The sequence below is a fragment of the Pteronotus mesoamericanus genome, unplaced genomic scaffold (assembly GCF_021234165.1).
Source record: "Pteronotus mesoamericanus isolate MK-2021 breed Mesoamerican mustached bat unplaced genomic scaffold, CSHL_Meso_final contig_82, whole genome shotgun sequence".
Taxonomy (NCBI): domain Eukaryota; kingdom Metazoa; phylum Chordata; class Mammalia; order Chiroptera; family Mormoopidae; genus Pteronotus; species Pteronotus mesoamericanus.
The window spans coordinates 5,026,224-5,038,911 of record NW_026555265.1 but is presented as its reverse complement, the minus strand read 5'-3'; the positions used below and the strand labels follow the sequence as shown (position 1 = coordinate 5,038,911).

The following is a 12,688-nucleotide window of genomic DNA, read 5'->3' as shown; positions in this document are numbered from 1 at the left end:
TGAGGATGGAGTACCTTGATGTGTATTAGAAAAATATTTAATAAATGTTCATATTATTCATATAGGCTATTAATATCCCTCCTTAACAGTTGATGCATTTTAGGGATTTCCAAACCTTGAATTTTGAATGCAAGTAGACCATTTCAATCAAAATACTAAATTTTCATGTAAAATCCAAACATATAAGAAGAAACTTCTCAAAGTACGTAAACTTTGTGAAAATAAATATATCTAAATCCTAGCAGTCAGAAATTAAATGCTCTGGGTCCAAGATCAAGATTTCCCTTTAAACTACTTTAGTCCAAAAAGAAAAAAAATATTATATATATTTTATATATATTATATATTATATATATATCTGTTTATCTATAAACATATATGTATGCATGTGTGTGCATATATGTATATCTGTTACAGCTGACTGATACCCGGTCCCCCTTCTGCAAATGCTTACTGTCTGTCATGAGAACTTGGTTAAGGGCTGTGCCAAGCGCAGCCTAAGTTTAACTGTACTGTTCAACTGGGAACAGTAAGCTGTGTTTCAACAGCAGTGAGGAGCAGTACCATGTCTTTCATGATTTTCCATCCATTCATTATAATGATAAGAAGCACAATTCTCAGGATTCCTAAAATGATCAGTAAGTCTCCCTCTGCGTCTCCAGCCAGGTCTTTCATCACTTCCTTCTGCAAAAACGGCTCCAGTCTCAGCACGCTTCTCCGTACTTCTGCTTCTCTCACCTCCAGCCCTTTGCACACGATGTTCCTTTTACCAGGAACATTCTTTTGATTTTCTTACCTAGTTTATTTCTACTCACTTTTTCAAATTTTTATTTAGGTACTCTGAGGTCTGAGAAGCATTACCTAATCCCTAAAACTGACTAGAATCCCCAACTCAGTCTTCCCGCAACATGTAATACTTCCCAGCCACTGCACGCGTCAGATTAGAGTATTGAAATTTCTGCTCTAACATGGGTTACTCCTATAAAATATATGCAGCAACTAAGTATCAGGCATAGTACCTGATACAAAGAAAACATTTTATAATATCTGCACAAAGTCTGAATTTACTACTAGGAAAGAAATATCTTTTGAATTCCAAAAGTGTTAGTAGCCTAAGGTCTATTTACACATTAGTGAGAAGGCTTAAGATCTTAGAACTACTTTGTCCTGCAGTTGGCCACTGCTACTTTTTACTCATTGTTGCAGCGAACCAATTCGAGTAGTTGTATGCTTCATTTATGGAGGAATTTTTATCTTTAAGACCTGTATTTTCCTCCTTGCCAACCTAACCCCTTAAACAAAGTCATGTGTATTTTGAAATAAATAGACCCAGCTTGTTATTTAAAGAATGAGGTATAGCTCTGACCACTGTGTCTCAGTTGGTTTGGTGATGTTCCACAAAGTGAGTGTCGCCAGTTAGATGCCTGGTCAGGGCACATGTCTGATCTGTGGGCCAGGTTCCCATTTGGAGGCGTAAGAGGGGCAGCCAATCAATGTTCCTCTCTCACGTCAATGTTTCTATTCCTCTCTTTCTCCCTCCATTCTCCTCTCTCTAAAAATAAATAAATAAAATCTTTAAAAAAATGGAGATATATATTACTACTCTATTCATTTAAAAAATAAATTTAGAGAACATGAATGTATTTAGTCAATATGAAAAAAATCATTATCAATTATAAATGTGACATATATGTTATGTGAATTAAGAAAGGAAGAAGAGAAAAATACATGTTTACTATAAAATAAGAAACTAACACAATTATCTGAGGCACAAATATTTATAGGCCCCAACTCCGGACTTGAGAAAAAGAACAGGGCCACTGTATGGTTATCTCTCCATAACCACATACTGTGGCCTTCTCATTCATGTCGGATATACATTCCATCTATTTATAAGCAGCTATCATAAATGTGTGATAATTAGATGTCATCTGCCTCAGACTGCAAAGTCAGTAATCAGCAATCCTTCTTTGGGATGTGGCCAATAGAAACTTGAAAACCTTGCTGATTTGTGTTAATGATAGGCAAAAATAAGAACTTTTATTCTGATTGATTCGTATACACCAGAGTGTCTTAGATTGAGGGACAGGGTCAGTCACCCCCTTGCCTGCATCAATAATACCTTTCACTAACAGTTAGGTCAATAGTGGTGTCCTCTGGCTTCTTTCCATCAATGGTCCACCAAACTTCATTGTTAGAGTCCTTCAGGAAAGTAAAAAAGACTTTACAGGGAATGAGAAGCTCCTCTCCTGAAAAAAAAAAAAAAAAAGAGTTAACCCATTAGTTTGTAAACTTAACATGACTATATTGGCTCTACTCTGTGACTAATCATAAGCTATTAATGTTAAATATACCTAAAAATCTTCTTACTAATTTTCTAGCAGGCTACCATAAGGTAATGCACCACACTTTACTGCAAACCAAACAAACCAGAAGGGAAAAACAGAATCTTTATATAAAATTACTAAAATGATCATCTTTTAAAACAATCTATGTGTGTTTTCAAATGACAGTATGTGTTTAAAAAGGTCCTGACAATGTCATTTTTAGCCCTAACCTCCATTGACTCTTCTTCTTTGTTATTTCCCTCAGGAAAAAAAAAGAAAGAAAGAAAGATGACTAAAAAATGGCTCCCCCGATTTGTGGCCTTTGGCCCCAACAAACAAGACAGTGCCATTGCCGAGAGGACCAGCTACACAGACCTCTTCTGCAGGTGCTCCAGACACCAGGGTGCAGTCAATAAGTTTAAAGACAATTTACAAAGAGAAATCTATGTTATCTTTCGAGATAGAATATGAGGTTGGGGGATTTCTAGGCAGAAAATAGTAGTTGTAGTAATAATAACAGCAAAAACAATGGCAGCACACTCCCAGAATTTTGTATAATTTACTGTACTAAGTATTTATACTTATGAACGTTCTAATTTAATTTTAACAAAATACTATGACACACTTTTAAAATTCATTTTTACACTAGTGAAAACGGAAGTGTAGAGATGTGAAATGCTATTCTTAGATCAAACTGTTAATGAGACCAGAATTTGACCTAGAATGACCTTCTTCTCTTCTGGTTGCCCAGGGCAGTTCTGTTTTAGGCTTGCTTTCCTAGATAGTTATTAATATCGACTGCTTTCAATCTCAAATGGTGTCCAGGTTGACATGATGAATTGTAATGTCATTCCAATTTGAACTCAGGTTGTCTCGCTTAGTGCTGACACTGTCCTCTCGTCCCATGCATGGTTCGCTTCCCCACCCTCTCCCGTTTTCTATACTAATGTATAGGAAGGTAAAGTGAGCAGGGCCGCAGGCAGGCTTTTGTAACTGGAATGTGGTAAGTAGAGGAGACATATCTGGATGATTAAGTTTAACCTGATAACTGGAATAATGTTTATATTACTATATACAGCCACTACTAATTCAAGAAAATTTGGCCTGTTTGGGGTTGACAGACCCTTTTAAGTGTGTTCTTTGTGTTTTTACAAGGGAGATCACTCTTTGAAATCGTATCTTAATTTTTATGTGTGGGGGGTGTTGTTCTCTACCTATGTTGATCACTGTCTCTATTACCTTTAGCACCTTTTAAACAGGTGTTCTTTCATAGCTCTCATTGGGTTTGCAGTAATTTTTTTTGGTAAAAGATACAATACAGAAAATGTTAAATTTTTCAGTTTTCAGCTTAATTGTTGGGGCTATGAGTCAGAGGAATAATAAAATTTACCTTATTTGATTAGTTGCAAGTGGTTCTTCTCTCTAATGAAAAATTATGCAAACTAAAAAAAGAGACCCAGCCACAGCAAACATTTTATAATGTTCTGAATCAGGGTATATTAGTTGTATCAGTTGCTACCTATTATATTCACCGTCCTGACTCCAAGCTCCAACCCTGCCCCTCTGTAGTGGAACAGAAGCTTGAAGGATGCCTTGTGCTCATGTTGCAGCCTTGGCAAACCAAAGCCCTGTGCCAGCTACAGTTTGCAACAAAAAGAAATCTCCAATCAGGAGAGGAGACCCACTAGCAAAGCAAGAAGGGAGCAGGAACTGCTGGGACAGAGCAGAGAACCCCTGAGGTCCTCAAGGGATCTAGGAGGTGGCTTAAACCCAGAGCAGCCTTGCTTTCTGACAGCATCAGGTTCAATGTGTTTGTTTGTTTTTGTTTTTAACAATAGCCCTCTATCCTTTTGTGAGAACTTCTGTGGCATTTTATTCCTTATGATTAAGGGAATCTAACTGAAATTCAGAGGCACAGCTACAATTACCTGGTTCTTTCTCGTAGACCACAAGATCATTGGGTGAATGGATCTGTGGGAGCGATGCATATTTTGGAGAGCCTATGAGAGCATAAAGAACAATGAATATGATATTAAATCATGCAGCCTTTATCTCTTTTAACCCATTTCAAAAACTTTCTCTTCTGTGAAGCTTTTCCCAACTTCCTGGCATACTTTGTCACTTCTTCTTGAAAAGGCTCAAAGTCCAATATTTGGTCAACTATAATATTTCAGTCATATAAAACAAGCAACGAAACAAACATAATATATTGATTATCCTCCATATTTCAGAATAGAATGTTTAACTAGTGTTTTTGCTCTCCAAAGCTTACAGGAGCTAGATTTCTTATACTGTATCATAATTAATTGCTCTCACGTCTTACATAATTATTTATTTTCTATATATTTCTCCCCAGCATTCCCAGAGTGTCTATAGTATAAGACCTAATTAAATAAATATTAAGTGAATGACTAAGTAGGTGGAAAAGTCAAAATCACAATTGTAAGAATAGCACATAAGTATGCCTGATGTTTAGTTATGAGTTGAAGGTTCATTCACAGAACTGATGCTCTTTATAACATTCTATATTCCAAAATTGTATGAAAAATATACTAAAGGTTCTTCATATTGCATTATTTAATGGTATAATCTTCAAATATTCAATGATCAGAGTGTTCTAATTCTGACTTGGCCATATACTAGCCATACAACTCTGATTTTTTTACTAAATCTTTAAAAATCTAATTTTCCTCAACTGTAAAATGAGAGTAATTAAACTCATCTTACAGGTTCATTATGAGGATTAAAATAAGTAATGCATATTGAAGCATCCACTGCATTTAAATATATATAGTAGGAACCAACGCCAAGATGAAGATAAGGTTAGATTGATTATTCATTTGACTTTTAAAGTCCATTCATATTTGGTTCTAAATTTAGTCTGATTTTTCTTCTGAATTAGTCCCCAACTCAACACTATTCAGAAAGTAAGCAGAGAAAGAGGAAAAGTGATTACGAAAGTGTTCTATTTGAATTTATTTGCACTATATTAAAGCTCTTTTTAAGGAAATTCATGTGCTGAGTCTGGTGTCAGAGTGGTAGAAAAAGTCTTGAACAAAAAGTCAGAAACCTGGTATTTGGAATCACTTCTACTAACACATTGAATGTCTCTGATTAAACAGGTTACTTTCTGTCTTGGGGCCTCAATGTTTCCATCTATTAAAAGATAGGATTTCAACTTTTTTTTTAACAAAAAAAGTATAAAAACCTTATACAAATGATTTACAGATATTTTTAAAAGATGCTAATAAGTTGCCTTTATTTAAAAAAAAGAGGGAGTTTGACAAAATCTCACTTTGATACACTATCATTTTAATGCCGTAGGCACAGTGGGTTTTAGGGTTCTCCTCTAAATACCACGATCATGACACATTGTCCCTTCCACTTCCCCTGTTTCTTTCCCCGTCTCCTCTCAGTGCAAACCAATGCTTGAACCCTGCCATGGCAAATACCTTCAGCATTAACTGCAACAGCAGTATATAGCCATACATAGTTTGCATCATTTGGGTGAAGCACTTTTTGGACAGTAATATTAACTACTATTCATTGAGTATCCACTGCTTGCCTGGAGATACATTGGCAATATGTATATTATTTCTAATATTCTCAGCTATTTTGAATATTATATAGTCTAAGTCACAGAGTACACAGATAAGGAGACTGAGACTTAGATCAAAATCATTTGCTCATTAATGGCAGCAGTATAATTTGAGCACAGATCTGTCTGTAACTCTTTTTTGCTCCTCAAGCTGCCTTTACATCGCTTATTCGCATACTCATTCAATAGACCGACAGTCACTGACTGCCCACTACGCACGTGGAGATGCTGGAGGCTCTGGGCATAGTGCAATAACCAAAAACTGTAAGCTTTTTTTCTTAAAGATTTTGCACACTTGTTTGTAATAAATTATTAAAAGACAAAACAAGATGATTGCATTTTTGTTGTGTGCACTTACTGCAAATCATGCTTACCTACCACCTTCACAGTCAGGGTCCTGGTGAGACGGAACTCACGCCCATTTTCTGGATATGTGACAACACACGTGTAATTCCCATTATTTGAAACCAAGGCTATGAAAAAACTCAAGCTTATGTTGTTAGGAACCACGTTATTAAAGTTTTCTACTTTTTGACAGTCCTAGAAAAAACAAAAGATGTTTTCTATTTAGATACATGCACAGAAAATACACAAGCACATGCACACATCAAATTCTGTACATAATATATGAAAATCTGCACTGGATGCACCTTTTACAAAACTATTTTGCTCAAGTATTTGACAATGTTTCTGCAAAATGTGAATGCTTTAAGTTTTGTTATCTTTTCTACAAAAGAAAATTAAAGTTCTGAACTGTGATATAATTTCAAGAGCACAAGCTTCCGGTCTCAGGATCCAGTATTTAAATTCACATTAACAGTGAAGGAAGGTTAAAGTATTGAAAAAAAAACTACGGCAACTTAAACAATTGTTTGCTCTACTATTTAAAAAATATATATATTTCATTTTTCTGCATTTCTTCACTGTTATTATTAATTGAAGGATCTAGTCATTATGCTTGACCCAATTTAGATGTCTGATTTTGGCATTCTTGATCTCTGTTGAATCACTATTATCAGTCACTTCAAAACTTTTTGGAATTTTTCTTTGACTTATTCTGTGTGTTACGATTGGCTATCACAGAGTCCAGAATCTAAAAATAAAACATTTTTTTGAGTCCTACCAAGAGTCGAATTTATTTCTGCTCCAACTCGCATTTTAATATTTTAAAAATTTTGTGATTAAAGTAGCTTATTCAATATAACTAGAATCCTGTTTGAATCTCTCAGCCCTACCAACTGGTTATACTGTTATTTTTTTTTCTTATTGTTTTAGAGAAAGGAAATGGTGCAATCATTAGTGACCAAACATATGTTGAATGATTACTTTTAGAAACATTTTATGTTTGTTTTCTTTTAAAAATCAAAAAATTAATCTATTATGAAAAGGATTAGGTATCTCTAACTTCCTTTAGGCCTTTAAAATTCTGTGAATCTATTACCGCCTTGTACTTTCAATTTCCTGTGTTTACATATTTAACTTTAATTCTTGTATACTTAAGCTTTTCTTACTTCAATTCTTGGAGAATGTATTTTGAAATATGACAGCTACACTAAGTGGCACATTTTGTAATTCTTTGTAACAGGAAGTATGTCTTTTAAGAACAGCACTAAACATTTCATTCATGGAGATGATTATCACAAAGAAGTTAATGCTCAGTTACTTTCTGAATACAATTTATCCTGTTTTGATAAAAGTGCTTCTAGACCCTTGTCACGCCAACCATAGATTTCAATACTCTTAGGAGATCACAAAGTGTAAGACCACAAACGCCTGTACTCATAATGGATTTATATCAGATTTGGCTTAAATCAAGTTTAGACTGTCTGTAGAAGTCTATTTGAGTTTTGTGGCACCTTCCATTTAAACAGTTCAAAGATATTTTCTTCTCTCATTTGTTAGTTTAGCTGTTCTTAAATCCCTGATAAGAGACAGATCACACTAAATATGCTCTAGTTTTACAAGTGGAAAGGAAAAGAGATGAACAAATAAAGAGATATTCCAGATAACACAGTGCACACCTAAAACTTAGTTTTCCAGATAGCTGAATAAAAGTCTTTAACTAGCTTCTTACCTAAGAATAAGCACCTCTGCTCAGAAGTTATTTAAGGCTGGAAAAAACTATTCTGAGACATGCACTTACACATGCCACATCATCTCATCTGATCCTTATTCCAAACTTAGCAAGTTGGGAATGCTCTTATGACCATTTTATAGATGAGGATACAAAAGCCTTTCTAGGTTAAATAATTGCTATTGTCAAAGAGCGAGGCAGTGCAAGAGCTGGAATTTGAAACTGAATCTAGCTGTTTTGAGACCCTTGTTTTTTTGTTTTCTTTTTTCCCTCAGTACATCCTGCTGTTCTTTATTTTTTAAATTTATTTTTTATTCAATTTTCCATTTATTTATTCCTCTATGCCCCCCTCCCCACCACAGTCACCACACTGTTGTCCATGAGTCCTTTTTCTTCTTTTCTCATTCCTCCAGCCCCTAACTGTGCCCCTCCTCCCAGAGCTGTCAGCCTGCTCTCTGAGTCTGACTCTATTTTGCTTGTTAGTTCAGTTTCTCCATGAGACTCCACATATGTGTAGAATCATATGGCATTTGCTCTCTCTGACTGGCTTATTTCATTTACTATAATGTTCTCCAGGTCCATCCATGCTGTCGCAAAGAATAAAATTTTCTTCTTTGCAGCGTTATTTACAATTACCAAGACATGGAAGCAGCCCAAGTGTCCATAAGAAGATGAGTGGATAAAATAACTATGGGATATCTACACAATGCAATGCTACTTGGCTGTAGAAAAGGCCCTTGCTTTTAATCCCACCTGACACTGTCTCCTTACCCAACACTGTAGTCTTGCACATATGTCAACCTGGGGCCACCTTCAGTGCTAATAGTGTAATGAGGTTCTACCACTTCTCTGTGCCTGGTTCCTGCAGTTAGTGGTGAACTGCAAAAGCTTACATTTCAGGATGAAAATTTAGGTAGTAGTAGTGAACTTGTTTAAAAGTACTTCCTAAGAATATACTAAAAGGACCTTTTCTTACTTGCCAACTAGCATTTATATAAAATTTAAAACACATCATTTTAGGATTTATAGTAGGTGCTACAAATAGAAAATTGTATTTCTGACTCAAACTCAAAATATTTTCATTCATTCATTCACCCTTGCGTATTAATCACTAAACCATGTTCCAGGAACTGTTTGAGGTCCTGAGAACACAGCATGGGATAAAACAATGTGTCAGCCCTTATGAACTTTTCATTAACAGAGGAATTAAATTAGACACATTAAACAGTAAAGGAAAGGGTATAAAAATAGGTATGTGTTGACCTCTTCTTAACTCCCCCTTTCTCTTAATCTTATTCCAAACCCATGAGGGAGAATTTGAAATTTGATCTGGATATGCTATCCACAGGGTATTCACAGGGTATACGTGTTAGTGGTGCAAATTTGCTTTCTCTTGGGATTTTCTCTTCTTTCCACAAGGTGGGATAAAAATGTAGGTCAGGGGCAGGTTTCTCAGAGAGCTACATTGTTTAGAAAACTATTTCAAATTGAGGAATATGTCACAGAAGCATTGGTAAATTTTGGGGTTTAATCCGCTATTAAGAAAATGCTAATCATTCAACATTGTGAACTTCACTAATTTTAACCGAAAGAAATAAAAGCATCCATTTCAAAGCTATTAGACCTATACAGCATACACGCAGAGGAAATAAAGGGAATATTTTACATTCTAAGCATGCTGGTGTGTGGTGGAGTGACTTCAGAGAATTGTTAATCCACTAACTGTAGTGTATGATGAGCTCCCTGTTTCTCATAGGCAGATACCTCTCTAGACACCTCGACACATATACCTGAGACAAAAAGAACATTTTAAACATAATAAGCTATACCTGAAAATAAAGCCTTCAGGTTTTCTTATAATTTCAAAATCAATATAAGGAATCCAGGAAAAAAAAAAAAGCATTCACGATATGATGGATGCTTCTGGACTTTTAATTATTGCTTGTGTCTTTCAATCTCTCTTGCTATCTGCCCTTATTCATGATTTTGAAAAGGCCAAGACTCATAGGTCTATGCAAAATATTTCCAATTATGTTATACTTATAAAGTAGGTTTTATGTTTGTTGAACAATAATATTAATTTTTTTTCAGATGTTAGTCCTCCAAAGCTATTTGCTTAAGGGGAGATTTTTACTTTTCAATATGTGCAACTATCTCTAGATTTCCAAAACATTTTTACAAAAAGGATATATGTTTAATTAGTAAATATAGATAAAAATCTATAGACCTAGATAACCAAGGAATAAAAACATGCATTTCCAAATATAAGAAATAGGTTAACAGTAAGTGGATTTCCACTATGAAGCAAACATTTGTCTGACTAGAAGACAAATCATCCATTTAGTTGATCCATTAGTTCCTCATTCTGAATTCAAAAGAGAGAAGTTAAATAAGAGAGCAACTTTTCAATCTCATAGTGGTAGCCATGGCAACCTACCATGACATATAGGTAAAGAACAGCAGACAAGAAGACTTTGAGATCCCTGAGAAGAAATACATCATGTGTTGAGTTGTGGGATATGGGTGGCGGGGACGTCTTGACTCACTGAGGACAAGTGTTGCCCCAATATTTCCATTGCCTACACTGTTCAAGAACTGTGTGAGGGTACACACACACACAAATGTAAAGGACACAATTCCTAGCCTATAGGTATGTATGGTCTCATGGAGAATTGCGACAAATACTATGAAAGATATCAGGGTCAGGGAGTAGGGGCAGATCAAACAGAAAACATTTAGAGAAACTTCATGGAGAAGAAAGACTTGAGATGGATCTTAAAGTATAAATAGAACATTAATAGCTATTAACCAGGGGGAGAGACATGGGAGAGCAGCAGTCCAAGCACAGATAAAAGTTGTGAATTACTTCCCTGAACTCTCATAGTACTCTGCCTTCTGTGTCAGTACTTAACTAACTTCGTATTATGTTTTTATTTAAAAAATTTTTTTCAGTTACCATTTACATTCAGTATCATTTGTATTAGTCTCAGGTGTACAGCAGCATGGTTAGACAGTCATGTACTTTACAAAGTGCTCCTCCCCGTATTTCCAGTACCCATTTGGCAGCATACATAGTTATTATAACATTATTGACTATATTTTCTATGCTGTACTTTATTTAACTAACTTTATTATAATGATGTCTTTTCATGTTTTTCTCTTCCTCTGGAAAATTTACTCCTATGGGGACAAGTGGGGGTGAATGAGTACTATACTTGCATGACCAGCAGTTTGCCAAATACTTGGCACATGGTAAATGATCAATGCATTTGTGTTTCATGATCCAAAATATGAAAATATGCTGAGAGCAGCAAAGACAGAAGACATGGATTTGAAAGCTCATGCAGTATCATAAAGATGGCTATATAAAATAAAAGATGTGATGCAGATGAGTTGTTGAATGGGTGGGGCAAGTGGGAGTAAGGATACAGGGTTTAACTGAGATAATAAGGTTAGAAGAGTTAGGGATATCTTGACATTTTTGCACCAAAGATTAAGTTGTATAAAATACATCATACTTGTTTACAAAGTCTTGTAAGAGTTCTATATAGCAGGCACTTTCAATGAACAAAACTAAAGCTATCCAATGTTTAAGTAACTAATATTTACAAAATCCCTTCGATATGGCAGGCACTGTGTTAGGAGCTGGGCATATGGTAGCCATTAAATGCACAAATGGCTCTTATTCCCATGGAATTTTCCAGCACAATGTAATGCATTAAATTATTTAATCAATTCCTAAATAAATGGTCCCCCCCCCCCCGTGCTTGGTATTCAAGTGAAAGAAAAAGAGAGATCACTATCTAGTATCATAGTAACAAAAATTATATATAAATTAAGTGCTATCAAAATAGAGAACAGGTGACTCATTCAGCCTAATTCAGTCTTAAGGCTTCACAGATACTTGAATTGGGTTTAAGTTTATAGGATGGTTCTTGGGTCCTCAGAAGCCTTGAAACTCTATGTAAAATGTTGTGTGTATATATACGAGGTCTCACCAGAAAGTATCCAGCCATGTAATATGGAAACAGAGACATTTATTGAAGAAGATACAAGATACAAGAAACATTGAACATAGGATAATGACACCTCAGTCCCCTTCAAAGTAGGTGACTTGGGACCTCACACAGCTCTCCCAATTGCCATCAGCTGCCCCATCATATTTTCTTGATTCTCATCAATAGTCTGAAATCTCTTCCCTTTCAAAGGAGATTTTAGCTTTCAAAAAAGCCAGAGGTCACAGCGTGCCAAATCTGGGTTATAGGTGGGGCTGAGTCACCTGGGAGATTTGACGTTTCAACAAAAAACTCTGCATGAGATGTGATGCATAAGCAGGTTCGTTGTCATGATGAAGCTGCCAATCGCCAGTTGCCCATAGCTGCAGACTTCTAAATCATCTGAATATTTTCCGTGGAGGAATGTTCAAGCTCAGTGCAAAATTTGATGCAGAATTATTGTTCTACTCATTTAATCATTTTGGATGTGATGGCCACACAGTACAGTATTCACTCAACGGTGTCTACTGCCCCAATTAACTAGCACCGAGAAGTCATCATTATTCGCTCATTCTCATTCCAGTCCATTCCCCTTGGCTGCCAGGTTACACTGATGTTGTACAAATCATTTTCGTTATATTAACAATAGTTGGACTTTTTCCAGCCAGGCCTTATATGGAATTAAACATGTATA

The 12,688-nt window shown here is 35.5% G+C and overlaps 1 protein-coding gene across 5 annotated transcripts in view; it reads right to left on the bottom strand.

The window, feature by feature from the left end:
• The window catches only part of IL1RAP (interleukin 1 receptor accessory protein), a 149,924-nt gene that overhangs the window by 23,644 nt on the left and 113,592 nt on the right, over nucleotides 1-12,688 (bottom strand). For all 5 annotated transcript variants that reach the window (XM_054585125.1, XM_054585126.1, XM_054585124.1 and 2 more), the window contains 3 exons: nucleotides 6,300-6,465; nucleotides 4,256-4,327; nucleotides 2,123-2,249 (listed from right to left, as the gene is read on the bottom strand). In XM_054585125.1, the coding sequence (XP_054441100.1) occupies nucleotides 2,123-2,249; nucleotides 4,256-4,327; nucleotides 6,300-6,465 (365 nt within the window). The remainder of the gene's footprint in view (nucleotides 1-2,122; nucleotides 2,250-4,255; nucleotides 4,328-6,299; nucleotides 6,466-12,688) is intronic.